General features: G+C 37.2%; 4 protein-coding genes across 13 annotated transcripts; 3 read left to right on the forward strand and 1 right to left on the reverse strand.

The window, feature by feature from the left end:
• Positions 1-495: 495 nt before the first annotated feature.
• LOC140786162 (2-oxoglutarate and iron-dependent oxygenase domain-containing protein CP2-like) lies at positions 496-7,255 on the reverse strand. 5 transcript variants are annotated; one of them, XR_012108567.1, is made up of 10 exons: positions 7,135-7,241; positions 6,621-6,979; positions 5,310-5,357; positions 4,177-4,353; positions 3,925-4,075; positions 3,733-3,819; positions 2,613-2,737; positions 1,304-1,442; positions 845-956; positions 496-741 (listed from the first exon to the last, which is right to left on the reverse strand). XR_012108567.1 is itself a non-coding variant. In XM_073134398.1 (10 exons), coding segments are annotated over exons 1-10 (1,218 nt in total). In that variant the 5' UTR covers positions 7,136-7,255; the 3' UTR covers positions 496-705. The 5 variants fall into 5 exon arrangements, 4 of the variants coding, with proteins under 4 accessions (XP_072990499.1, XP_072990501.1, XP_072990500.1 ...); XM_073134398.1 differs by having other exon boundaries at positions 1,304-1,425; positions 7,135-7,255; XM_073134400.1 differs by having other exon boundaries at positions 1,304-1,422; positions 7,135-7,254.
• Positions 7,256-8,903: 1,648 nt separating this feature from the next.
• LOC140786164 (uncharacterized) lies at positions 8,904-13,495 on the forward strand. 2 transcript variants are annotated; one of them, XM_073134401.1, is made up of 5 exons: positions 8,904-9,147; positions 10,558-10,664; positions 11,634-11,829; positions 12,281-12,300; positions 13,209-13,495. In XM_073134401.1, the coding sequence occupies exons 2-5, from the start codon at positions 10,585-10,587 to the stop codon at positions 13,237-13,239; spliced, it is 327 nt and encodes a 108-aa protein (XP_072990502.1). In that variant the 5' UTR covers positions 8,904-9,147; positions 10,558-10,584; the 3' UTR covers positions 13,240-13,495. The 2 variants fall into 2 exon arrangements, with proteins under 2 accessions (XP_072990502.1, XP_072990503.1); XM_073134402.1 differs by having other exon boundaries at positions 8,931-9,147; positions 10,535-10,664.
• Positions 13,496-14,680: 1,185 nt separating this feature from the next.
• Positions 14,681-21,111, forward strand: LOC140786443 (E3 ubiquitin-protein ligase At4g11680-like). 4 transcript variants are annotated; one of them, XM_073134882.1, is made up of 6 exons: positions 14,681-14,893; positions 17,101-17,169; positions 17,496-18,112; positions 18,908-19,033; positions 19,109-19,400; positions 20,248-21,111. In XM_073134882.1, the coding sequence occupies exons 3-6, from the start codon at positions 17,622-17,624 to the stop codon at positions 20,479-20,481; spliced, it is 1,143 nt and encodes a 380-aa protein (XP_072990983.1). In that variant the 5' UTR covers positions 14,681-14,893; positions 17,101-17,169; positions 17,496-17,621; the 3' UTR covers positions 20,482-21,111. The 4 variants fall into 4 exon arrangements, with proteins under 4 accessions (XP_072990983.1, XP_072990984.1, XP_072990985.1 ...); XM_073134883.1 differs by having other exon boundaries at positions 14,697-15,232; XM_073134884.1 differs by lacking the exon at positions 17,101-17,169 and having other exon boundaries at positions 14,703-14,893.
• Positions 21,112-21,646: 535 nt separating this feature from the next.
• Positions 21,647-27,822, forward strand: LOC140785619 (centromere protein C). 2 transcript variants are annotated; one of them, XM_073133552.1, is made up of 13 exons: positions 21,647-21,905; positions 22,532-22,719; positions 23,169-23,254; positions 23,352-23,439; positions 24,437-24,642; positions 24,717-25,139; positions 25,221-25,381; positions 25,453-25,650; positions 25,746-25,797; positions 26,234-26,316; positions 26,557-26,659; positions 26,776-26,883; positions 27,436-27,822. In XM_073133552.1, exons 1-13 carry the CDS (start codon positions 21,747-21,749, stop codon positions 27,558-27,560), a joined length of 1,980 nt encoding a protein of 659 aa, XP_072989653.1. In that variant the 5' UTR covers positions 21,647-21,746; the 3' UTR covers positions 27,561-27,822. The 2 variants fall into 2 exon arrangements, with proteins under 2 accessions (XP_072989653.1, XP_072989654.1); XM_073133553.1 differs by having other exon boundaries at positions 21,689-21,905; positions 25,468-25,650.
• The last annotated feature ends 71 nt before the right edge of the window (positions 27,823-27,893 follow it).

Genomic DNA, 27,893 nt, shown 5'->3' on the forward strand with positions numbered 1-27,893 from the left:
AATTAGTCTGACGACATACGAGAAGGCATGCTACAGGTGCAACGTTTTCTCATTTGTCTGGGATATGGACAATAAGGCCGCAGTGGCGAGCTGTCTATGCAAAGGTACCAATCAGGTACAAGGATTAAAAAATATTCACATAATTTAAAGAACCTGGAGTTCTCAACATCTTGGAAATAAAAACTGAATAATAAATAGGCTTTCACATAGGAACTTATTAAGCCTTTTCGTTGACATAACAATCAATGGATGGCTCACTTTGCTGCAGATTGTGGTGTATCAGATCGACAAGAATCTCGGATTATAAAGTGAACGTTCATATGCTGCATACATGCGTTACAGCAAAAGAAAATGCATCGACTAAAGAAAAATGTGCACTTTAAAAAACAGAAGAGGCATTACCATACTTATTTTGGGTGGACAGTTTATTAGATTTCAGAAGTATTAAAAATTGAAGCCAGCAGCAGGCAGCATTTGCCTAATTTGTACCCAGACTTTGGATCGGATTCTGAAGTTACCTTGCTTATAATTTAATTATTTAGCATTTACACATAGCCTCCTTACTAGTAGTATCATTTTCAAGAGGAGAAAGCTACCAAAACAACCCCTTTGCAAAATTACAACAGCAAACCTCTTGATATCAAGGGCGAGGATAAGAATGCTATAATACAACCACCACCAACTTCAAAATAAGAAAGAATAGTTTCAGATGATGGATCCCCCCGCACTCCTAAGAAATGCCTGTTAAAGAGAAGCAAGGGGTCATTATTTTCCGAATGGCCACTAATCACATTAAAATGCAAAACCAAAAACAAACACAGTCTTGATAGTTGTGCAATGTTACCAGCTTTGTAGCCGCAACAGACTGACGCTGCCTCTCCTTCTTTTCACGCTGACACTCGCCGCACCAGCTGGAAAAATCCTTCTGATACTTCTTCGTTTCTCTGAAGACTGAGCTGTAAATGGGGAGAAAAAGCAACAAATTGAAAACCATAGATCTTTGGTCACTTCTTGTGGAATAATATACAAGAAAATTGATAAATTTAACTGCAAAAGATACTCCAAAAGTATTTGACAAACCCCAAAGGAATGATAAGATGGCACTAGTTAGTTATTTCCATCTAATGAGAAAATGTACTATGAAATGACAAAGAGACGTCAGAGAACTAAAATGTACCAACTAAGAATCTTTAGGGCCAGTACAATTTATGGTGCTTTGCAAACGGTGTAAAATAACTTGGTACCACTCAAACAAAATGAGTCTTGCCGAACCGTGAATATATAAAATAAAGGATGATTATACCTTCTGCACCATAAGAGCAAATTGATCCTATGTCCAGATGTTGTGGCTCGGGCCCCATGTCGATGACGGCCACGATGTAGTACAGCTTGACCAGGGACATGAGCATAATCTAAAATTTCCTGCTACCAAGTAAAATGATCTATAGAGATTTAGATTAGTCAGCAGTTGAAATGTAGATTAGAAAGCCTGAACCTTTTACTAGTAACATATATTTCCAGCTCCAGCAGTGAAGGAAATAATTTAGTTCAGATAACTAAAATAACAACAAACTATTTTCACTGAAACTTAAAAGTTAACAAGCAATGCTGGAAGATGAAATTTTTGGACAATACTTTGTAAATGTTTCACATCGCATCTATTTTCAGCCTACCCCATTGCTACAAGAACATTAAAATGATATTTATCTGCTAAGGCTATCTGAAAGGCAGTAAATACATGCCTCGGGAGAATAAACGAGATATGGTCAGATCAATAAATGAGACACACCCTACATTTTAAGCAACCATATGGTTTGAACCCAACATATTCACTATTTCTGCTCTGCCTTTTCTGTAAATGAGCCAAAAAAATGTGGGGCATGAATTTAGATTCAGACTAGGACCACATTTTAGTTTTTGTAGGGAAAACTAATTGCATGGGTTTTTTGCGCTCATTTCACATAAAAGATGGGGTGCAATTTGCAAATGGTGAAATGCAAAGTTCAAATCACAGTGTCGCTCATATGGGTGCTATGCAGAAGATGATAATGATTTGTAACATCTTGCATGTAGTGGTTCAAGATTAAGGGAACTACATCAGTGTCAAAGCCACAAAGACATAGGCATTTACTCTGGGAGAAGAAAATTCAACAAGGTTGATCCTAACCAACTTTCTTAATGGTTCTTAAGGCAAGCTCTAAATGTGGGGGGGAGGTATATAAGGAAAACCTCTGCATATACTAATGTGTAAATAAAACGTGTAAATAAAACGCAAGCTTTTATTTGAATGATTAATATAAAGTTGTTTGATAAAAACAAGGGGATCAAACTGTTCTATAAAGGTTGAAGATTCGCCTAAGATGGAGCAGTACCGGCCGAAACATATTAAGGTCAAAACACATTGATTAAAGAAAGTTGAAGGACTATTGGTTTTCACCTCTGTTTCAGATCACTATCATCTGAGATCAATCATTTTCAGCCTAAGTTTTTCAATTTCTCTGAAGCCAAAACCAAATCCAATTGAAACCAAAACATCAAATAATAGGCCCCTCACGAGCACTTCTGTTTTCACATTTGCTACCACAAATGCTTGTTATAAGACATAAATGTACCTCAGATTGCGTCTCCGAGTTTACATGCTTGTCGCAACGAACACCTCGAAAAAATAATTCACCACCAGAGAATTGCTTGCCCAAGCAAACATTTAGTGTAACTTCTGAATCATCCACATGAAAACCTACAGTTTGTGAACAGAAACAATTGAAAAGGAACATTCTTAGAAAGGTTGTGCTGTCATTTAGCTTAAGACGGACTTAAAGATACCAACTCACACCCATCATACTCGAGAAAGAGAATGAAATCAAGCAGGCAGTTGAGCAACAGATCCAGGTTAATATTCTCTAATGCATGTGAGTATATGAGTAACTACTCTCACGCTACAATGAATTCTAGATGCCTCGAATAGAATAAGATTTTATTGATTGCAGCAGAAAGGAACTTCTTTAGGTACATTTCTGTAAGAGTAAGGCCTGCCTCTTGAAACCCTTCCTTTCTCTAAATTCCAACTAGTAATGGTCCGCACAATAATAATCAAACAATAAGGTAAACAATTATTCTAAGGAGTCAAACTAAAGCAAATTACAGAATTGGACAAACATTATACAGTATACACAAAATAAAAACTTTTCATGGGAGAAAAGAGGGTAAGTAATTACGAGCTCGTGAGGGGCAGTCCAGGCGGCCGTCGGATACGCGACAATATATAATTCGCATGCATCCAACGGCTCCAATCATGCCCGGATACGGAGATACAGGGGACCATTGGATGTGACGGATGCAATCAAAGCAATCGGACCGTGCATCAGATCAACCCACACGAGGTCAGCCCAAACATATTCTAATTTAGCAATTACTAAGCTAACCAACAATTTATCAGTTTCTGACATTCATCTTAATACCAATAAAAGAAGATATACATAAGCACTAAGCAGCACAAATCTATTTGTTGCACTGAGTAATTTATGCATTTCATAAATTCTACCCGGATGACTATGGCAACTCAAAGATATACATAAGGAATTTAAAAATGCACCAAAATATATTCCTACAAATGCTTAATATTATAGACAAATTAAAAGAATTTATTGCAAATACCAAGATATTCATCGCAGAAAAGCAGTTATGTTCTATGAGGATCTAAACATCATAAAATTTAAGCGCACAGTGACTTACCTAGTTCGACATCCTTATCTTTACCGTACTCAACCACAAAACCGTGATGTGAATCCAATGTTGATCCACCAACCTCAGGAAAAAATACTGCACCTCAACCAACGGGTTTCCATAAAACCAATATTACAAGACTGAGAGGTTCATTCATAACACATTATTATATGCTACATCGGAAGCAGGTAAGTCTATCACCTCTAGAAATGGGACATATGAATTCTTCCATCAGCTTGTTAAGCATAGCTTCCAGACCAAAATCATCAAGAACAGCACCATATTTGTTCATTGTGTTTGGTCTCATTATCTTGAATTTAACTGCATTGACCCACTTTTCAAAATTTTCAACCTAACAGATGGGTAGATGTATGATCTCTATCAATTTAGAAGTTCAACAAAACCATCAGATGATATATTGTGCAGAAATATACTTCAAGAAAGTTGATGTACCTCATCTAATAACATGTCACAGAAGCTTGGCTGAAGCATAGCAAAAGTATAAACACCAGGAGAGGGTTCTGACATTATACTTCTGAAACTGTCTTCTGTGTTATCATTAATTGCTTTAATAAATGATGGTATGAAGAAAGCTGACGGATGGATGTTGTATAAGTCCTTATGCAGAGGCTGAACAACCAATAGAAAATAGATTTAGATCGGTGACATATGTAGAAAGTATCTAGCACTTTAAACGCCTATTATAGATATCAATTGATAAATCATGCTCTATAAATAAAATCTATTAACAATCTCCTAATCGAATACTTAAAGCAAGTAATGATATTTCATGAAATATCAGATGAGTATCATATCTAATTCGGACATCACAAGTTTGGATATATCCATGCTCATACTCAATTTCAAAGCATGTATGCATACATAGAAAACCAGAGAAAAATATTAGGAGAATAGGAAGTGACACTAAAAACTAAAATACCAAATGGTAATATTCCTGGTATGAAAACTTGGAAATGTATAATAGCATACTCATAGTTATCTGCAAAGTAATATTCTACATTAGCTTAACAAACTATATCAAGGATTCAAGTCAATCATAAAGAGGAAATTTAGGGAGTTGAATAACTGGAAGCAGCACCATGTATCAATGCTCAAATATGAATATTCAAAGATTCTCATGTGTTTCTATGCAAGCGCAAGAGAAAAACACTCCTAGTAGGCTTAAATTAGCAACTTAGGAAAATGAACACCTTGAAGAAAAAAGGATTAATTGAGCAGAAACAATGACTAGAAGAATATGAATATTCCTTTCTTGAAGGACGTCAAGTTGATCGTAATTAACTAAAAATACTTGATATAATATTCAGTATACTGAAAAACGACTTAGAAAATGTGTGATATGAAATATGATGGCCAAAAAGAGTTATAAGGAGTTCTAAAAAATAAATCTCCAAAAGATAATACAATTTCAAAATTCATTCCATAGATCATGTGCACCTAGCTGTGAATATCCCTAAATTTCATCACAACAAGTTCTATGATTACAAGAATTCCAAAATTTTCATAACACAAGTCCAATGCTAATGTTAAATACTAGGAACAACAAGAATTTCAAGTAGACACACCTGATAAGCAGACATTATCTTCTGTCTATAGTCCTTTTGCCTCTGAACCTGATATAGGAAGATATATGGATATTATAAAACTATTAAGAACTAAAAATTACCACCTATTAAAAATTAAAAATAGAAAAACGAAGAATCTTCCTCCAGAAACAGGAAAGCCAATATGGATATTATAGAACTTTGCATGCCTCAGAATACATATTGTAAAGTTTCATCATTTTCCTTTGCAATAAGACCAATACTTATCAATTAGTAAGGTCAAAATGATACCTGGACAGACTTTGTTAAATATCCAAGAACATGCCTGTCATTTCTTTTGACTATTTCATGAACTACTCCATGATGAATATATGTTACACTGATTAAAGCCATATTCACATTGTATTCATCAAATAGGTTATCCACTAGTGACGGGTAACATAAACATGATAGGGTAGAGACTAGAGACGGTTATATTGCTTGGTGTAACTCCAGGCTAATATGAAGTGCATGGATATATGATATGCCTTGGAAAATCTTTGTGTTCCACAGACTAAGGCACTTTGTTTATACTTTATAGCCAAGAATTTCCCAAGTTGCAGTATAACATATAAATCATACCCAACGCAATCTTCAGAAGGTATCATTCCATGAACATCTCTCAAATAAGTCATAACAGGAATATAAGACATCAGATTTCAGATTCTTTCTACCTATGACTGTTTACAACATGACGAAAATAAAAGGATCCATTTGTTGACTGCTCTCTGGCTCTGTTCTCTTCTCATTAATTTCTTAGCAACAATCTATGAGTTATATAAAATCACCCTAAAATAAGCAAGTCATCAACAATCAAAGGACAGTTTCATGAAAGGTATATTGCAACCACCAAGGAATAAATTGATGAAAGTAACTAATCTCAACTTCAATATCAGGTCCCTAACCCTTAATAAGCCACCTATCCAACTACACTGCCAGTAAAACCAACGGGAGCCCCCAACACTTGATAAACTTATTAATCAAAAAAAGATAGTAACACCTAGACAGCCTAGTTCTCCGGTCCACGACAAAGATTACTCCTTTCTTGAATTCTTTATCAAACATACTACAGCTCACTCGACAACACGTTCAGACATAATAGATAATTCCAATCGAATTGCCTTCCACGACTAAAACTGAAACCGACCTCACGACCCGACTAGTGAATGAGGGCATTCCCGTCATTTACCAAACAAAATCAAAGTAGCCATTGTTTCTCAACGGAAACCCTAATTTCCGGAACACTAAAAGAAACGTGAAAAAGAGAGGCCGAGAAGATTGGGTGCATCTCACTCTGGTTCGCTCCGTCTCCGGCAAGTAGCGCGCCAGGATCTCGGACATGAACTGGAGCTTGGCGTCGCGCGCCACCTCGAGCATGCTCGGAGGAAGGTGCCGCTCCAGCGAGCTATATATGGCTGGATCGAACTCGGTCTGGAGATCATCGTACTTCTCCGGCTTGTGCTCCGTGTTAGGGTTCAGCCTGAGCCGCCGATCCCCGTACGTCGGCCGCCCCACCACCGGAGCCGGCGGCGCCGCCACGTTCGCCACCGGTGTTACGCCGTTACCGCTCCCTTTCCCTGCCGCCGGCTCCTCCCTCCTCCCGACGGCGCCGTCCAACGACATAGCTCCGTCGAAATAAAGGAGATCAATCACTGTTAAGAGAGCATCCTCAAATGAGAATTACAGGAGCAAATAAGAGCTATGTAGATTAGGGTTTGGTGGGGGGAGGGGGTTGGGGGTGTGAGGGGATTAGGGTTTGGTGGAATGTTGGAGAGAGGGAAGGGGGTGGAGGCTTTTTGTTACGTACTTGCGAATTACGATATGGACCGGTTCACAAAATGCCACTGAGTTCGACAGAAAATTACGGGATCTGCCCTCGCGTTCGTCTTCTCTCCGACGGGCCTTGAAATTATAAGAGAGGGGACCCCGTACTGCTGCGAATTAGGGCTTTTCTTTGGACGGAGACAGGAGAGAGGAGAGAGGAGAGAGGAGAGAGAGAGCGAATTAGTCGATGCTACGGAGGGGCAAACACAAAATTGCCTTCTCGCCGGATAAGATCATGCCACGTATGAGATAACCTGCACGCTCCAAACTATTCGTTTGGGCCTCGAAAGAGAATTCTTTATTGGACGTCATCCTTGCCAGAACGTCATGTATTTAAATTTTTATTTAAATCTATTAAAAAATTAATGTTCATATTCTAGTCTATTTAGACCAAAGGGATAAATTGAGATAAATAAAACTAGTTCGATGTTTTAATTATTCTTCTAATTCTTAATTGGTTTAGACCGGTGAACTTCAATGAAAAGCTTAAGTGAGTATAATTTATATATCGGCATGAAACATATATCATTTAAAATAGATTTGATTTCATAACCAAAATTTTGCAGACAAAAGAGTAGAAAGATTTGTTTCATTTTATTTTTGGTAGTGGTTGGTGGATCTAGTTACATGATAATTATGAAGTAGAATGGCAAAAATAACATATAATTCAGTTTGGAAATTGTATTAGGCCTTTTGGCACATTCAAATTAAGTAGATACTCAGAATCCTTGGTTACGTTACTTTTGTAAATGAAGTCATTTGCTTAGATCAGGATTTACGTAATTTCTTTTTAAAAAAATTGAAGTCATCTTTACTGAGTAAGGCAACAAATAAGAGTACAAAGAAACCATTCTAGGAATCCATTTTTCTAAGATTTTATCTTTATTTATTGGATGAAAGCTCGTGATTAATCTTATGAAAACCTTATATATTCCCCGATGATGTTCTACCACATGAAAACGTTCGTTAATGAAACTTTAGCTTTAGCTGGTCGTGACTAAGAAACCACCAATTTTGCTCAAGAATGTAAGGCTTATAAATTTATAAGCTTACTGGGAGTCTTATATAAATTTATCTAGTTAGTTTGTTTTTCATCTCATAAAAAACTAGTCTTAATTAGAGTGCAATTGACACATTAAGTGATGATTAATTCATATATCAAAGATAATTAATCCATATAAAAAATTTACTGAGTCTCACTTTAATGTCCATAGGAGGAATCAAACTATCTATCACATATTAATTGAACTCAACCACTAGACTACACTAGTAATTTTGTACGTTACATTTCACGATCTTCCTATGCATTATTTTGCATAACAAATAACCCAACGATATTGACAGTATCTATGAATAGTATCAAGAGTCTTTTAATATATTATAGGGAGTATCCTCTTTGATGTACTTCCAACTTCTCTCAAATTTTTACTTGTTAGTTTTCTTTTATTAATGCTAAATTTTTATTTATTTTTCTTTACTAGATCTATTGCATAGAGATACTTTGGGCATCTGTCCAGATACCTTAAATATTTTTGTGTGTTTTTTATTAATACAAGTATACGTCTTCTACCCAAAAATAAATAAATAAATTTTCTAAAGGCAAAAGGAGATCTCTCTTCTCCAATGTAACCTATTAATGCACCATGTCGCGCATCCATCATGCCGTCCAATTGTCATCGTACGGTTATTGTTATCGAGTGAAATAAATTAATTAAACATTTTAGGGGTTGCGATATTCTATTTATTTTTGATAAAAGGTGGGAGTGATATTATTAATTTGCATCTCAATTTCAAGGCAGTCGAAGTCAAAACTCGAGATTTCCTCTCGTTTCTTCTCCTCCTCCTCTCTTATGTGTATCTCTTAGCGCCGCGCCACAACACTGGAGATCGGAAGCCACGAAAAAGAAAGAGAGGAAAATTGGTGGAAATTAAGGAAGGATTCCGATCGGATTGCAGTCTTCATCCCGAGTAATCCGCAGATAGGTCATCAGATCTGGTGAGTTCATCCTGACGCAATCTCTCTCCATCTCCATCTTATTGTTATTCTTTTTCTTTCCTTTCTCTCCAAACCCTTTTCCCTCCCACTCGTCTTCTTCTCTTCTTGTTTCTCTCTGATCGTTGATCTCGATCCGGAGCCCGACGCCGTACTCCCCTCTTTCCCCTCCACTCTTGGATCTCCTGTTGAGTAGCCTTGACTTCCTTGCTTGCTCCGCCGCAGTTGGGTTCCACTGTCACCTCCACCATCGTTGCCTGTACCCACTACTGCCTACCACCATCTGCTACTGCCTTGGCCGTCCGACCCCCACATCTCTGTTTTATCACCCAAATGTGGAATAGCTTATTCGTTTACTACTACTGGTATGACCATCATCAGCGTGACAGTACCAAGCTAATACTCCCTATCGATCACCTTCTCATTCTACGCCTGGATTTACACCCTTTGCCGACTCATAGCTATTCATATGTACTTATATAGGGGTATGTATACATGCATGGCCATGAATGTGTAGTGATTGATCCTAATAACTGCAATGGATAAGCGGGTGACCTTAACTGCGTTTATGTCAACAGAGGAGATTTATGTATACTTAGTTATAAAAACGTCTTGTATAAATAGATGTGGATACCAAATATGCTTACTTAACTGTATGCATATACATATAGATGCGCTACTCTCTTACTACCTTCCCCTTAATATATTATTACATGTTAACTATCGTGTTACCTTTTAAGGAAGTCATAAATCATATAGCCCTCTCTTTCACATGTGCTCATTCTTTTAAGCTTTATTTTTTTGCAATTTGTCTTGCTAACCACTCAAAGTTTGGGTGTATGTAAACTTCTAATCAACATTTGGTGATAAAGCATGTAGGAGGCAAGTGGGCATCCCTTACTTAAGTATTCCTTACAGTATTGAATAATAATTTATGATCATGCATAGAGTGCTATGATTCGTTGTAGTTTATTATGCATTATATTGCTGGTATTTAAGTGATTTGCTATTTGTCATTAATCTTTCTTAAGCATGTTATGGTGAGTGGTTATTTAGCTCGCATTCTCGTACATGTGGATATTAAGTGCTATACCATTTGGCTCATAATTATGATATACATGGGTATTAAGTGCTATTGAAGAAATATATGTATTCATCATATCTTTGTAATATGAAATTTGATCAGTATTATTTTAATACGTTCGAAAACTTATTCTTAGTTTGGTTAAATCTATTAAAAAAATAATGGTTGTATTCTAGTCTAGACCAAGGTCGAAGTAAATTTTGGTTAGCATAATTTCAAAAAATAAAAATAAAAATGGACTCACACGGTCGTACTTTGTCGGAATAAATGAAATTTTGCTCTCTCTTGATCTTGATGCTCTTATAGTTATCGTGCCTTTTTGTTGATAGAAAGAAGATCGGAAGCGAGGTGTAAAAATGGTGGCGGACGATTCTGTTGATTTGCCACTCTTCAATGCCGAGAATCTGCAAAGTAACATGAGATCCATTTATTACAGGTATCTCCCAATCTTATCCCCCAATCCTGTGGACCTTTTCAGTAAAGTTTGATGTTTTGATTGTTTTTCTAATTCTTGATTGAGATGAATTAGGGTTTCTTGATTGATTTAGGTGGTGAACTTAAATGCAAAGTTTAAGCGAGTAGAATTTATATGTGGGTAGGGAATATGGATCATTTGAAGTAGGTTTGATTTCAGAATAAAAGAGTCGAAAGTTTTGTTTTGTTTTGTTTTTCTAGTGGTTGGTGGATCTAATTGCATGGTAATTATGAAGTAGAATGGCAAAGGTAACGTATAACTCAAAGGGAAAGGTTTAGGGATCAAATTATTACATCACCTGGGACTATATAGATGCCTCCATTTGATGAAGGGCTTGTGCAAATCTTCTTTTCAGGTGTTTTATTGTAAAAGCTAATAAAAGAAAACAATGCTCATAAAAAAAGAGATAATTTATAAGGTTTTCTTTGGAAGGGTGATATCGCTGGCCTTGTTTGATGGAGACATCCTCAGTAGCGATTGGCAACCTATTTAATGGTTGAGCCTTTGATACACTTGCCAAGAGAAAATTCATTCAGTTTAGTGGGACTAGGCATTCGATGTACATCTAGACCTTAACGATGGTGTAAAGGCAAGGCATGGTTATATCACAAATGCTTTGATCAAGAAATTTGGAATGGTTTCTTAGGAAAGGTCATTAACCATTTAACCACTCTGTTTTGGCATAGGATGAGTGACATTATTTGCTCATCCAATATTTGTGCTTTTCAAGATAATTGTGTGGTGGAAGATGCAAGCCTCTTTTCTTTACTAGATGGCAGTGCCCTTTCATTTGTTTGTATACGCTGTTGCCAGACATGGTCAGAAATCTTCGTGTCTTTCCTTGTAATAAGTTTGGAAGCATATGTGGTATTTGCATCCCTTTTGTCATCTGGTTCAGTAAATAACTTCAGGAATATTTTCTCGTTGCAGTCGTACCTTTTTGTCCATCATTGGTGGAGTTGTTGCTGGAATTTGGGGATTCACAGGCTTGACAGGCTTTGTCTTTTATTTCCTGATAATGGTAGCTGCGTCGATCGGACTGGCAGCTAAGGCAAAATTTTCTGTTCACAAATACGTTGATTCTTGGAACAGGATTATAGTTGATGGATTTTTGGGTGGTCTCATGGTATGCTTCAATGCTTCATCATTCAGTGTTAGATTTTATTATTGATTCAAGGATATAACACTCAAATTTGAATTTTGTGGTGTTCTAGTTATAATTTCTTTCACAAGTGTGCTACCCGTACACACAAGGATATTTATTGCCTACACTGTAAATCTAATATCTTTCTAGAAGATTTACGACCTTTCTTTAACATGCATAATTGTATATAAGATTAAATGTTGAACATTCCCTCTTAGTGTCCGGAAGATATCCTTGATTATTTCATTTCAGGTAATATTTAGAGTTCCTTCTTCTATTACTCCTTAGAAGTTGCATGATGCGTTCTCACTTTTGTATCAAATTCTTTTAACTGTTATATCTTTATGTTCCCACATGGATTTTTGTTTGACATTGTGATAGTTAATTTTCTTCTATTGTAATTTCTTCTGACATATGTAATTTACTTTTGCAGTCATTCGTGCTGTTTTGGACGTATCCTTTGATCAGTATGAAGCTTATGCTTTTTAAATTTTTTTTTTTCTTACACTCATCTTTCACATCTCTTCATATTTTGCACCATCTTTTATTCCAATCAGCCATAAATAAGGTTACAAATTTGGTATCTTATCTCCTTTTTCTTAAAGTAGCAACCTGCTTTGATGGGTCATTCAGTATGGGTATACTATGTTGTAAGTTCATTAATCAGTTTTGCCCTGGTAGGCGAATTGGTTGTTCCCACACTTGGCATCCCGCGTCATTAGACAATTGTCAACAATGGCAACTTGATGTGACTTATTCGAACTAGCATGCTTCTTTTCTAACTTGACATCCTGATGGAGTTTTGATATTTAGTTATTTACCATATATAACTTAAGTTATATATTAAACCTTTGTGTTTTCTGTGTCAGAAGTTGGTTGCTTTTGGTAAAAGGGTCATAGGCATAATCAAACAATGCCTGATAGATAAACAGATAGTATCATGGGGGATCTGAATGAAAGACGAGGCTCTTTTCTAGATCCCAAGTTCATAAATCAAGTTCTAATAGAAGAATTAGGATAGATTAAGGTTACTATTTTGTCATGCCTCATGATCCATTGCCATTTAAATTTATGGTTCTACATGTCTTCAATTGATACGGCCTTCCTGTCCGCCATTCTAGTTCCCACAGATTCCTTCAGTAAGAATTTGCAAGATAAGTGTTGTTAGTAGCCTCATGTAAGCTGCTGATACAAAAAATTTCAGTATTAGATTTACATTCCTTCTAAGATTGTTCAAGTGCAGCTTGACCTGTTTATGTGTCACTGTTATTTGTTATTTCTGCTCTGATTTAATTTTTCACTAGAGTAGTTACAATAATATCCCTTTTATTATTGTTCGAGTTGACCTTTAACACACACAGATTTGCTTACGACATTGTTCACATATTCTGAGGAAGGGTAGGTTGCGCGCATGCTGAAAGCTTTTGTGGAGCTGAGACACTGTTATTTTCTCCTTTAGTTACTATCAAATCCTTATTATGTTCAAAAGGCCTGTCTTGTTACTTGCTGAGCTAATACTTTTCATCGTGTGAAGAAGAGGAACACTTTGCTCTCTGAATAAGTTTCACTTATTGGACTTTACACTAAAAAGTGCAGTATGACCATTGTTGTTTCTTAGAAACTCCTGCAATTATTGCTTTTAGAGATATTTTACAGAGTTGTTGCTCGATTGGACACCTAACACTGGGGTTGTGACTGGCCTGTGTTAATATTGTGCGGGCATTCTTCTGGGCCTTATTATGGCTTAAGGCAGAGCACTCTGTTTTTGAGATGTTAAACTCTTTTGTTCTCATAAGGTGGAGAACTGGCTGAATTTTTTGTGCCAGAGAAGCCTTTCCTGCTGCAGGCGACGGCAGGCAATGGGCATCCAGACCCTCCTCATTTCGAGCATAGAAGAAAATTTCTTACAAAAGCTATATGCAAATTAATAGGTATATACACAGAAATTTTGATCTGAACAACTCCTTTCTTTCAGGGAAAAACTGCTTTGATCCATATCACAATCCTTTGGCACATTCAAGTTATAAGTAGATTCTCAGAATCCTGTAGTTACATTACTTCTGTAATAATCTTTACTGAGTAAGGTCATCCACTTCTCATGATGAGAGTAAAAAAGAGTATAAAGGGACCATCCTAGGAGTCCATTTAGAATCGACTGTAGCACTCCCAACTCATTAGCTGCTTTTCCATCTCATAAAAAACTATTCTCAATTAGACTGCGTTGGCACATCAATCTCGTATACTACATTTCTCTCTCTATTATATTCGCGATCTTATCGTCAGTACATTATTCAGACACTCACATACTCCCTTGGCGGTGGAGGAATATATTCTTGGATCAAGTTCAACTTCCCTCAAAATTTTTTACTCGTTAGTTTTCTTAGTGCTAGTCAGGCTTTTCCTCTGTTTGGGCATACAAAGCCCCTCTGTTTTATTTGATCTATTACTGCAAAGATACTTTGGGTATCCATCGAGATACCCAGAATACTTTATATTTTTTAAATAATACAAATACCTTTTTTTAAAAAGTAAAAGTGTAACGCATAAAAATTAGATGCTCATTAACGTGTTGTTTAGTTCAAGATTTCCATCCTAGTACGCAAGCATCTGCAAAAAATCTCTCCAATGGAACACCTTATGGTACTGCTACCTGATATCTCGTCAACAAACCTACTACGCCATGTCCCATAATGTCACGCATCATCGTGCCGTCAAATTGTCATCATACGGTTAACTTTATCGAGTGAAATAATAAATTAAACATTCTACGGATTGCAATATTTCTATTTTATTTTTGATAAAAGGTGGGAGTGATATTATCAATTCCCATCCCAATCTCAAGGCAGTCGGAGTCAAAACACGAAATTTCCTATCGTTTCTTCTCCTCCTCTCTTAATGTATATCTCTTTGCGCTGCGCCATAAAGCGACAGGAGATCGGAAGCCACGAAAAAAAGAGGGAAAAGATTGGTAGAAATTGAAGAAGGATTCCGATCGGATTGCAGTCTTCTTCCCGATTAACCCGCAGATAGGTCGTCGTCAGATCTGGTGAGTTCATTCTGACGCAATTGATCGCTTTCTCACGCAATCTCTCTCTCTATCTCCCATCTTGTTGTATCTTTTCTTTCTTTCTTTCTTCTCTCCAAACCCTTTCCTCTCCCACTCGTCTTCTTCTCTTCTTGTTTCCCTCTGATCGCTGAGCTCGATCCGGAGCCCCACGCCGCCCCCCTCATTCATCCCTCTCCCTCTTCCCCCTCCACTATTGGATTTCCTGTTGAGTAGCCTTGACGCCCTCGCTCGCTCCGCCGCATTTGGGTTTCTTAGGGTTGCGCCTCGCCGTCGTCACCTCCGCCGGGATACCCCGACTCTCAAGGGCTCTCCATTCTCGTGAGTCTCTCTCTCTCTCTCTCACCTTCACCCGCCCACCACATTCTCCACCAATTTTCCTCCTACCCCCATTCCACTGTCACCACCAACATCGCTGCCTGTACCCACCACCGGCTACCACCATTTGCTACTGCCATGGCCGTCCGAACCCCACATCTCTGTTTTATCACCCAAATGTGGAATGGCTTATTTGTTTACTATTATATCATCAGCGTAACAGTACCATGCTAATACTCCCTATGGATCACCTTCTCATTCTACACCTAGATTAACACCCCTTTACAGACTCACAGCTATTCATATGTACTTATATATAGGAGTGTATATGCATGCATGGCCATGAATATGTAGCTATTGATCCTAACAACTTCGATGGATAAGCGGGTGAAATTAACTAAGTTTATGTCAACAGAGGAGGTTTATGTATACTTAATTATAAAAACATCTTGTATAAATAGGTGTGCACACCAAATATGCTTACTTATTTGTATGCATATACATATAGATGTACAACCCTCTTACTACCTTCCCCTTAATATATTGTTACATGTTGGACTATCATATTACCTTTTAAGGAAGCCAGAAACCGGAAACCCTGTAGCCCTCTCTTCAATCTGTGGCTCTGTGCTCATTCTTTTAAGCTTTATTTTTGCAATCCGTCCTGCCAACCACTGAACTCTCCTTTCTTCCTCTATCTTGTACTCTTTCATCAAGCATGTCAACCATACATTAGTAATACAAATTAACCAAGTAAGAATTTTCATTGCAGACTTATTGGGAATTAGTCTAAGTCGAGACTCTCAAAGTTTGGGTGTAAGTAAACTCATAATTAGCATTTGGTGATAAAGCATTTAGGACATGGTTGACATTCCAAGCAAGTGGACATCCTTTACTTAAGTATTCCGTACATCATTGAATAATAATTCATGATTGTGCATAGGGTGCTACATTTTATTGTAGTTTATTGCGCATTATATTGTCGGTTTTTTAAGTGATTTGCTATTTGTTAGTAGTCTTTCTTAAGCATGTTATGGTGAGTAGTTATTTAGCTCGTAAACTTTTATGGATACTAAGTGCTATTCCATTTAGCTCATAATTATGCTATATAGGTCCATGCATTTTCACTCGGGCATCACACTCGACACGCCGAGTCACTCAACGAGCAAGTTGTAGACCGAGCCGGATAGTATTCAAGAGTCCCTAGGGTAAGGGCAGGGACATGTACGAGATTTGCTATTATTAATGTTATTATGTTAGGGTCTATTCCTGAGGTCTAAGTTTGTGAATCTTAGACAATTAGGCAAGCTGTTCATTGGGCATGAGTGATGATTATTATTATCACGACTCAAACTGTTATTGTTGGTGGTTGCCATAAACTTTGTGCAAGGTTGGGATTAAGTGGAATATGCAGTACGCAACGTGCATGGTTACAATACGCGGCTCGTAAGAGTATTCCGCATCAATGTGCAATGATGAGCTGAGAGCTCGTGTGAGTATTCCTCGTCGACATGCGATGATGATTAGTTTTGATAGGATTGGTTTTACAACTGAGGTTCTTAGGCTATGGTGGTAGATTATCGATCAGTTGTTCGTCAGGCATAGACAAACGATAGTACCGCTTAATTTCACTCCCTCCTTGAGGATTAGTTTGGGTGGCATTAGCTATGTCAGCGCCTCGACCGATGATACGATGATTTTAATGAACATCACACTACATAATATACGTGATTGTAGATGACATTTATCCATTCTATCTATATTTAAGTTTCTCATTTATTGTTTCTTGAATAATGGTATTATCATTGTTTGTTGGGATGTAATTCCACTTGTTGAGTGTTAGGTTCATTCTTTGTTGTTTTATGTTTCAGCTGTAGATCGAGACCCAAAGTGGATCTTAGCTAATGGTTTGTTGCGACTTGTGGGCCCATCGGTCACTGGTGGGTGATTACCATTTAAACATATGTTCAGATTTTTATGCCATGTTGATCAATCCATTTTCACCAATATCTGGGAAAGAGCTTCCCTTTGTTGGGCCCTCGTGGGTATCCTAGCATGTGTCAGGGTCAGTCACATGTATCTCACACGCTAGGGCACATGCTGGGCAGTGGTTGAGTCCAGCTGTTACAAAGGGAGCTGGAAGTAGCATTTTCGCTTGATTATATATATGAAGAATTTTTCATTTATAATCTACTTGGTTTCTTTGATGTCTCAATCCATAATTTCTAGATAAATGAGTAGTCTTTTGCTTGCAAATTGTTTGCAGGTTGGGTTATTTCTTATTTAGCTTGCTCTTTTCAAGAAGAGATCAAGGTCGATTAGGCAACTTATTTGCTTGTTTCAAGATACAACTCTCTCCATTATAGGGTACTGAAGCACAGAGAAGTTATTGATGGAGTGCTCTGCCAATAGTAATGGACATGATCATGTTATCAATGTAGAGAGGGGTGAAATTGCTTCCACGTCTGTCAGTCTTCAAGATGAGCATAGCGATTCAGATGAAATGCATTCTGAAGATAGGCCTTCAACAAGTAGACAAAACCCAACATCTCAATCATCGTCATCATCATCACAGAACACTTCTAATTCTAGGAATGCATCTTTTATTAGAAGAGGTGATAATCATGCTCGCCGTCAGAGAAGCCCTTTAAATTCTGGTTTATGGATTTCAGTTGAGGTTGTTGTTAACGTCGGCCAAATTTTAGCTGCTATTATCGTTCTCTCTTTGTCCAGACATGAGCGTCCACACACTCCTTTGTTTTCATGGATTATCGGTTATACTTGTGGATGTGCTGCAAATCTTCCACATCTTTATTGGCGTTATATTCATCGGAACAGTCATGTTCCTGAACAGGAATCTGAACAAGCACGCCAAAACTCTAGGTACAATATTCCCAGAATCTACTACATACAATACAATTACTTCTTCTCAAGCATTTGGAGAAGATCATTATATTCATTTGCTATTACTAGTTCAATGTATCATTCTATTGTTTTATGTGCAAGCATGTTAATTCATTGCTTCATGTCATGGAGTGTAAATTTTTTCCCTTATTGGTAGCTATTCTTGTCTTATTTGATCCCTCTCCCTTCAGTAGAATCTTTAGTAGGCCAGATCTCTCCTTAGCTGTGCATTATGTTGTAATTACTGGGCATATCTAAGTTTCAAACTATTTTTTATTTTTCCATAGCTCCCAAGCTCTCCACATATGGTTCTTTCAGAATCTATTTCACTGCTGCCATCTTTGGTCTTGAAGTTCCCATTTCTACTATGTCCTATCTCAGTAGGATAATTCCTATTCACAAACATTTTAACCTATAATTTATAGCCTGTCTTGTGTGGTGTTTCTATGCCTTAAGGGGTTTAGAATGAGCCATAAGAAATTCTCTGCCTTGACCATCCAAGTTTGTTTTCTGCGCAACATCCTTTTCATTTGACTCTTATTGTTGGACAATCTTTCTAGGTAATAGAAGAAATTATTATTCAGTACATCTTGATGGTTATGCTAAAGTAATTCTTCAGATGTAAATTCTTGAACTTGCTTATTCTAAAGCCATTCATGGTTCTTTTAATAGATAGAAATTTGGTGCCATCATTTATAATATGTTAAGACAATGAATAGTGTAAATAAATCTTATAAGTGAATTTTTCGTTTTAAGTTACTATATGCTTCACAGGCTAAATACACTGGTCGATCATTTCAAGATGGGACTAGATTGTTTCTTTGCTGTTTGGTTTGTTGTTGGAAATGTGTGGATCTTTGGTGGACACTCTTCTTCTTCTGATGCTCCCAACTTGTACAGGTAAATGGCTGATGTATTTACACTGCGTTCACTCCATACAAACTTGAACCATCCTGACTATTTCACTTTCATTAGGTTATGTATAGCATTTCTCACGTTCAGTTGCATTGGATATGCCATGCCTTTTATCGTGTGCGCAACAATATGCTGTTGCTTTCCCTGCATAATATCTTTCCTGCGCTTTAGAGAGGATCTGGATCAGGGTAGAGGAGCCACTACAGACATAATCAATACGCTGCCTACCTATAAATTCAAGTCAAGAAGAAACCGAAACAAAGGAACTGAATCTACCTCAGAAGCCCTTGGTGAGGGTGGAATCCTAGGTTCTGGTACTAAAAAGGAGCGAGTAATTTCTGCTGAAGATGCTGTGAGTTTATACTTACATTTTACATATCATTGTGGTTCATTTTTTTTTCCAGATCCATCATATTGCTATATGAAATTTGGTACAAAAATTTGATAGCAAGAATTCTCATGTATTGTATGTCCAATTATTTAGCTCTTTGGTCCAAGATGAATTTAGGTACATCGGCAGTATGGACAATCTGATGATTGTATCCGGGGCGAGTTTAGCAATCATATTATAATTCTTTTGATCCTATTGATGGTGTTTTTTGTGTTATCAATCTGCCTGTGTATGATTGTGATATGAGGCCTGTGCACAAAGCTCTACACATTCTCGTTTGATATCCTTTTATACCCATTGATTTGAAAGATTCTAGCTACTCGTACACTCGCGCAACCATCAGGCTTCTCTCTGATAGGCAAGATTTTGATAAATTGTTAATGGCATCAGGTTCACTAAAATGGGGATGCCAGTTTAGTTTTTTTTTTCCGTGATAGGTAATTTATTCATGGTGCCTTAACTTAGAAGTCAGTGAACTAGTAGCTAATGTAACACCGTTGGGGTTGCTAATTTTGGAGCGACTGGTTTCATTTCATAATGATGTTTAAATGCACCAAAAAACAAATTAGGTCTCTGTCATGGGAGATTGGTTACTGTGTAAATAACTGCATGTTGGCTGTAACATACAGTATTACACCTAGTCCTTTAAATCTCTTCATTATCCCACTGTATTTTGACTAGCTTCTGGTTTTGCGATTTTAAGTTCCTTGCTCAGGAATTTTTTTTTTTGCAACTTATTGTAAACCATAACTTACCAATGCATGAGTGAAATAGGTTTATATTGCTGACATGTGACTGACTATTACAGGAGTGTTGCATCTGCCTTGCCAAGTACTCGGACAATGACAAGCTTCGTGAGCTGCCCTGCTCCCACTTCTTCCATGCAGACTGTGTGGATAAATGGCTCAAAATCAATGCACTATGCCCCCTTTGCAAATCTGAGATAGATGACCCAGCAGGATCACTTTTTGGCATGCAGTTTGGCCGTCGCCACACTGATAGGAGAGCAGGGAGAGGTGATGCCCCAAGACTTTCGGTATAGACTGCTGAACATGTGCTCCAAATTAGTCATCCGGCATCCGTGTGGCTGCCCTTCTTACATATGTACAAGGATCTTCACTCAGGGAAGTTGATGCCACCAGATTCTTTATCTGGCCTTTCCATACCATGCTTATACAAATGCAGGGAGACGATCATATAATGAATTAAAAACCTTCCTCTTATTAGGGAAGGCCTGGACTACTTTATGCTTTCAGCATCTTTGCTATAGTACAAGCCTGCCGAATTGAAGAGCCTTCTTCAGAAGGAAAAATTTGGTATAACCAGAATCTGTTGACTATTAGCATATCAAAGAAATCGTGTAGATATCTCGACATATATCACAAGCTCTAGAAGATGAAGACAGAGACAAGGCTTTTAAAAAAAAAAAATCGAATTTGTGATTATATGTTTTTGGCGTTTTGACAAGAACAATGTGGAACTGTTTGGATTTGATGTTATCCCTTTGAATCTTTGCTTCAGTTGGAACAAAAGTTTGGCTTGTTAATAGAGGGGTATATGATCATTTCTGGGTTTAAATTAGTGTAAAAGAATAAGAATAAAACAAAGAATAGCTGTCTGCTGGGGACTTTTGTAATTTAATTATTATTTAATTTTTCAATGTGCAATATCAGACTTTAGTGTACACTATTTATATATACATATATACATATATACATACATACATACACACACAACACACACACACACATATATATATATATATATTATGTGTATTTTATTATAATAAAATATGCATCTGTTATAAAAAAAATATATACATGTAATTTTAAATATTAAATTAAAAAATTAAATACAATTAAACTGCAGAAACTTGATGCATTAATCAGTGCTGCAGGCAAAAACAACATTAAAGTGTACAAAAATTCTGTTCGTATTAGATGACCAACTTCAGAAGTATTCTAACATGGAAATTGTATGCTTTATATTAGCTAGTATTCTAAATCTGATATACTTTGAAAATAGTCTTTCGAATCTTTGATTTAATAAACCCAAATATGAGATCGAAATTTCTGAATTCTGAGGGTCTGACCATTGATTAAAAGGTTATACGCATCTTTGATCCATTTGGGATTGAACCCGGATCCAAACCCGAAATATTATATCGGGTTTGGGTCCAAATAGCCCGATCACGAAAAAGTTGCACTCCCGCTTCCACGCTTCCCATTTTGAAAGCAAAAACTTCTCTCTCTCTCTCTCTCTCTCTCTCGTCTCGCCTAGGGTTTGTTGAACTCTAAACCGCCATTAATGGAGATTGAGCTCCGGAAATCCGACCGCGAGGATCCTCTCTCGGGATTCTCCGCTCTCTCTTTCATCCCTCAAACGCTCGGCGCCGCGGGGCATGCAGAAGCCTCTTCCTCTGAGTCATACAATTCGGAGTTCTTCAAAAACCTCTTCAAATCCGTGGTAATTTTCGAAGTTAGATGCTATCAGTACATCTCTCACTTATTGCAATCGCCGCTCTATGGATATTGATTTGAGATTGGTTTCTGTGATGTAGAAAGTCGATTTTATTATTATTTGAGTGTTGGGTTCTTGAATCTCGCGGCTTTGAGTGGCTTTAGTGAAATTAAGCCCAGTAAAAAAAACAAACAACTCCCTTTTTACTTGTGTGCTTGTTGATTATCATAACATAGACTAACAAACTCGTGAGGTGCTTTCGAAGTTTAATTTTGTATTGTGTGTCCTTAAGTTAATCATTTTGGGTCGACAACTATCCTAGAAAATTTTTAAACTATTGCTGCTCAAAATCATGCCTTGTTAATAAATTTTTTGGATGGTGCTGATTTGAAAACCATCTTTAGCCAGATCCCAAGTTCAGTACAACGAAAGTAGGTATTAATACTTGGAACAAACAATTTTTTCAGTACTTGTGCCAGAAATTATTTAGCTCTAGAACTCTCTCTGATGTATTTGGATTATGTAGATTACTTGATAGTAACTATTAATGAATTTGGGCCCCCACCCCCTCTCCATCGGTTTTTTTACTGCATATGAGAGAATGAACTTATCATAGTTCTATATAAGAACAGGCATCAAAAGGCTCTACAGATTTTTTAAAGCAATCTAGAGAGATTATGAAGAGCTACCCAGACATTCGCAATGTGTACTCTAATGATGGAGACAAACCTGCTGCTGCAAATGCTGAGGGTCGTCCCCAAGGGCGAAGACCAGCATTAGGTCGTAAGCGAGCTCAGTTTTCTTTGAAGCCCATCTCTAGGTAATTTATTTATGAGGAAGTGTTCATATTACACATTTTTGTTCCTTTGTTCAAGTTTCACAAGTCTCATGAAATTCTTCAAAACACTGCTTTGTGGTGGTCATCCCCTATGTTAGGTCCATAAGACACCACAGCTTTTGGTTTATAGGCATTATGAACTTAGTTTCTTTTGACTATTGCAATTAACTCTTAGTACTTGAAAGTAGTACTCTATAATCACCATATGAACGAATGAATTCTTCAAGATGAGTGGTACCATCCTCATCCTACTGGGAATAAAGATTGTTTAAATGGGCTTCTTGTCTATTAGAGTACTTGCCCATCAGCTATGTCAACCTGTTTAATAAACATGATAGAGTGGTCATCAAGCCTTGTGTTTGTAGATCTCTGAAGAAACTGTATTATGTTATGTGGCCGCACTAACAGGAATTCTGCTTCTCTTTTGGCAGTCAACCCGTGCAAAATGTAGACTTTTCTAGCATAGATAACATTGCAGATCCAGAAGAGTACTTCTTGGCCTTTGAGCAGCTTGAAAGTACTTCTCTTATGATTTCAAATTTTTTATCCCTATCTAGTAGGCAGTAGCTAATAAACTAAATTAACTGTTGCTGTACTTTTTGTTTGAAATCTAGAAGCTGATAAAGAGCTAAAGAGGCTACGAGGTGAGGTCCAGCATCACCGTTCTACACTTGCTCGTGAACGTCGTCCTGGAATTCTAGGGTATCTTTGTTTTTTCTCGGTTATTGCTTACAATTCCATCCTCATAATGTTCTGCAAGAAAACATGTGACTGTCAACCAGCCCTCTATGTCGCTGATCTTCTTTGCCTTCTCTTCTTCTTTCTCTTTCTATCTTCTTTCTTTTGGCTTGATTATAAAGAATATATTGACAATAAAGGGACATATTGTCTTATCTTACCTCATTGCATTATTCCTGTTACTTAAAAGTACAATTGTGGTAGTATTTACTAGGCATCACTGGTGCAATCTGGCTAGTAGGCACAATGCCACAACATCAATAATGTGCTTGAATTATTTTCACATCCTCCCTCCCCAACTAACATAAAGAGAATAAAAGGGCAACTATTATTCAGGTATTTGCAATTTGCATATTTGTAGTCTCTTTTTAGTGAATATTTTTCCTTGTTTTGGCTAGCCATTGCCTTAGACTTAAAAAGAGATTTAAAGGTATTGAGGTTAATGGAACTACTTTTCTCCTTTCCTTCTACTCTTTTGAGAGATGTAATTCTCCAAGGAATTTCATAATATCATGACACTGCATCATGTACTATTTTGGTAAATCTGCCATTTAGGCACCTATATATGCTGGCAAATCTAATAGCATATGCACTTATGTGTTGCACATTGTGCCCCTTATGTTAGTAGTTTCTTTGAATATTAATGTGGTCACTAGCAAGAGTTACTGCAAATTACAATGCTTTATATAGGGGCATTTGTACAAAAAAATTCTTAGTTATCAAAATAGCAAAATTAGGCCCTTGTGCACATTTCTTATATAAATTATATGCATTTTATTTTAGAAAAGTGTGCATTTAGTATAAAAAATGAGCACGTTCAGTTTCAACTGTCCAATCTTGTTATTACTAAAATCCAAGATTCTTTTTCTACAAATAGCCCGCTTTATATGCCCATTGTGCAACTAAATATTTTTGCATTAGGATATTTACATGGACCTTTGTTTTCTTTTCCTTCTGTTAGGAGGAAAGCTAGTTTCAAGTATAACTTTTCGGATAATGTTGATATTGTTGAGTCCAATGGAGTATCGCAAGAAGAAATTCTCAATGGAAGGGAGTCTACTGCATCCAAAACATTGGCTGCTATGGATTCAACTGACATTGGGCATCCTAAAGAAGTTGAGCTGCCTAATTCTAACAACGAGATCTTGGATGTTACTGAACCAGAAGGTTTCTTTATTTATCACCATAGCTATTCTATTATTGTTGAAGTGTGTTTACATTAAGGTATTTTCTTCCTATAGGTTCTGTCCCTGAGAAGGAGAAGTTTAATAATATTTTAGACAAATTGCTGTCTTCATTCAAAGATTTGGATGAAGATGATGGGACAGCTCTATTGCGGGAGAGCTTGCAGCTCAAGTCAATTGCTGTAGAGAAACTACGCCTGCCCGAATTGCATAGTCTAAGGAGAGATGACAGTAGAGCATTAAATAGTATGGTTAATAGGAAAAAGTTGGAAGACTCCCAACGTCCAGAATCTTCAAGAATACTATTAGGGACTCCACTTGCTGCAATTTCGACACTGCAAAGGCGTATTTCAGTGAAAGATCAACCAGAAGATGTATACTCAGTTACCCCTAATGATAGGATACCATATTGTGGAGATTCTTTTATTAGTATAGACAAGGAGAAGCAATCTCCTTCATGCCCTGGCTATTGTGATAAAGGTAACTTTACTGCTCTCTGTGCTCCTATTACCACGACGCTGAATGAAAGATATTGAGCTTGGCTGACAAATCACACCTCAGTTTCTGAAGCAGATAAAAACATGGGCAATAAGGAGACACATGAAGAAAATGTAACAGAGCTTGCCCCATGTGCAACTGAATGCTGCACAGAGAATAGCTATAGCAAATTTGACAATGACATATTTACATCTGCTGGGCTTAATGGCTACTTGGAAAAGGAGGTATTTCTGATAATGAATAAGAACTTTATTGATGTATCCATATTATCCTGATATCCTATTGCATGCTTTAGGGAATTGACATGCAGTTAGATGGTGCAGTCTCTGAACAGACTGATCGTAACATTGAAGATCCAACTTCTATTTGTATGAATCTCGGTGAAACAAAAGGATTGTCTGGTGCAATTATAAGTGCTGCTCCAAGTTTTACTAGTCATGGAATGGATGCTGATACTATTGTTCATGGACCTGATGGCACTTCTCAAGAAAAGGCAAGTTCTTATACTGCATATGCATGCTTCTTGTTATGCATACCCATGCTATGTTTCTAGTGTAGTTAACATTGAATATCTGATACAATGTCCAGGTTGCAATTGCGGCACAGGGAGAAAGTATGGAATTTATTGAGATTTCCAGAGGTACGAGTTCTGGTGCTATGTCAGCGTGTTTATGTGCTTGCATGCTGTCCAATGTGGAGTACCACTTCCACTTGTCAGCTTCCTACTCTATCCTGCATATAAGAGATGAGCTGTCTTTATTATAAAATATGCATGCTCTAATGCCAGCGATAGAAAGTTATGGCTTGTTATGATATTCTGCAACAATTGTAGATGTTGTCTAACTTTCCAACATTATGTTTCCTTTTTGTTATAATTGAGAGACAATGCAGTGGGTTACTATGTGTTTTCTATATCTCTGATATCTAATTGTGATATAAATCTTTTTTGAATTAAATTTGTTGTAACTCACTAGAATATGGACCACTTAGTAAGCTTTTGGCATATATGATGCTCCACACAGACAACTCAAGTGCATTTTGGTAATGGTGGCTTTTGATTTCTATTATCTTGGCAGATCATCACAGTCAACCATCAGCGACAAGTCCAGCGAGTGTGCAATCAGAACATCCACATGTCATGCCAGATGAAGATAATGAGGTTGGTACATTTCTATCTTTTAAAAATTCTTTTATATTGTTTAATGAGCTGAGTGAGTGGAAGTAAAGTGACTTGCACATTTTCATCTTCCTTTTGAATACTATTAATTCAACCAAAGGTAATAAAAATGATCATCGTGTCACTTGATTAGATAGCAGACCCAACATTACGATTTGTTGTCTAAAGATTGATCTGATGAAGTATGTAACAATTTTTATGTTTATGTTCTTTGGCTTGCAGGGACAAATTCAGGCTTCTTCTGCAGTATCTCCACGTAGAGGAAAGAAAGATAAAGAACTCCAAAGAAAACAAAAATTGCTTTCAAGACGACAAAGCCTCGCAGGTATTATTCTGGACCAGTGAGGCTCATTTACACATGCAATATTAGTTTGTAGAGTTTTCCCTAGTGTCTTATTTTGTTAATGTCATGATTAATTTTTACCTTTTGTGCATTTTAAGATGCTGGTCTGATGTGGAAGTCTGGTGTAAGGCGAAGCACTAGAGTAAAGTCAAGACCATTGCAATATTGGCGGGGGGAAAGATTTTTATATGGACGCATACATGACAGTGAGTATCACATTTATTGACATTGTTGTTTGGTGGAAATTCATGCATTTCATGCATTTAACATTTCTTATATAACATGCTTACTTATATATTTAAAATGCACATTTATCTCAGAGTATATCATTCACTTTATCTTTTATATTTCTTGAAACCTATTATTGCATTCTATCTATGGTAGTTTTATGGTTAGTCGTGACTGGACACAACTATTAGAGATGATTGGAAGGCCCTTCTTCCATTGACACATGGCATTTCCCAATATAGATCTAAATGGAGAAAGAAGATTCATATGGGTAATTACACCTGTGAAACAAGTTTATGCTGAGCTGACTGATCTTTAGCTTGATATCCTGGAGGAACTACTTTTCTCACTCTACCTGATCCTGTGTTGCCACCCCACCGATGTGTGTATGCATGCTTGTTACACTTATTTGATTTATTAATTTTCAGGATTGAAGGAAGATACGATCATTGGAGTGTTCCTTTCCATGCATATGACTGATGCACTGTGGTCGAGTTTCTTGATGTATCTGACCTCCCATTGTGTTTCAGGCCTGGCAACAGTCATTGGGGTGAAGTCCTTTTCTCCGGCTAAAGATGGGAAAGATGCTGTGCTGAAGGTCAAGTCATTTGTACCCGACAAGTATGCAGATCTCGTTGCAAAAGCAGCTCTCTAGTGACCTTGCTTCTGTTTCTGGATGTCAACTTCTGCTCGTCGTTATCAGAGTTGCTTTCACTTCAAAACTTGTTAAGCTTTGGTAGCACTGTGCACGTCCCCAGATGATGTGTATTCACAGCCCTTTGTGTTAGTAACCATTTATACGTAAGGTATACCAGTATGATAATGTTGTATCCTTTTCAATGACTGCTAGTTTTGTACAACTGTGGAACTTGGACGTCAAAGAGAGTAATATCAAATAAGCAGTTTGACTTTGTGCATGTCATTGCTCGACTTATGTTCCTAGTTCTGATAACTGTACTGATGATCTCTCTAGACTGTTGTTTTTTAA

The sequence above is a fragment of the Typha latifolia genome, chromosome 4 (assembly GCF_019914945.1).
Source record: "Typha latifolia isolate L0001 chromosome 4, TyphaL0001v2, whole genome shotgun sequence".
Lineage (NCBI taxonomy): Eukaryota > Viridiplantae > Streptophyta > Magnoliopsida > Poales > Typhaceae > Typha > Typha latifolia.

Excerpts from the sequence above, each read along its gene's own strand:
- LOC140786162 (XM_073134398.1), bottom strand. Across the intron at positions 4,076-4,176 it reads GTGACATGTTATTAGATGAG|GTTGAAAATTTTGAAAAGTG; the intron begins GTACATCAACTT and ends CCCATCTGTTAG. Across the intron at positions 3,820-3,924 it reads CATATGTCCCATTTCTAGAG|TATTTTTTCCTGAGGTTGGT; the intron begins GTGATAGACTTA and ends GTTGAGGTGCAG.
- LOC140786164 (XM_073134401.1), top strand. The coding sequence starts at position 10,585 with ATGGTGGCGGACGATTCTGTTGATTTGCCACTCTTCAATGCCGAGAAT. Across the intron at positions 10,665-11,633 it reads ATGAGATCCATTTATTACAG|TCGTACCTTTTTGTCCATCA; the intron begins GTATCTCCCAAT and ends TTCTCGTTGCAG. Across the intron at positions 12,301-13,208 it reads TCATTCGTGCTGTTTTGGAC|ATTTGCTTACGACATTGTTC; the intron begins GTATCCTTTGAT and ends TAACACACACAG.
- LOC140786443 (XM_073134882.1), top strand. The coding sequence starts at position 17,622 with ATGGAGTGCTCTGCCAATAGTAATGGACATGATCATGTTATCAATGTA. Across the intron at positions 18,113-18,907 it reads CAAGCACGCCAAAACTCTAG|GCTAAATACACTGGTCGATC; the intron begins GTACAATATTCC and ends TATGCTTCACAG. Across the intron at positions 19,034-19,108 it reads GATGCTCCCAACTTGTACAG|GTTATGTATAGCATTTCTCA; the intron begins GTAAATGGCTGA and ends CACTTTCATTAG.
- LOC140785619 (XM_073133552.1), top strand. The coding sequence starts at position 21,747 with ATGGAGATTGAGCTCCGGAAATCCGACCGCGAGGATCCTCTCTCGGGA. Across the intron at positions 21,906-22,531 it reads AAAACCTCTTCAAATCCGTG|GCATCAAAAGGCTCTACAGA; the intron begins GTAATTTTCGAA and ends ATATAAGAACAG. Across the intron at positions 24,643-24,716 it reads GGATGTTACTGAACCAGAAG|GTTCTGTCCCTGAGAAGGAG; the intron begins GTTTCTTTATTT and ends TTCTTCCTATAG.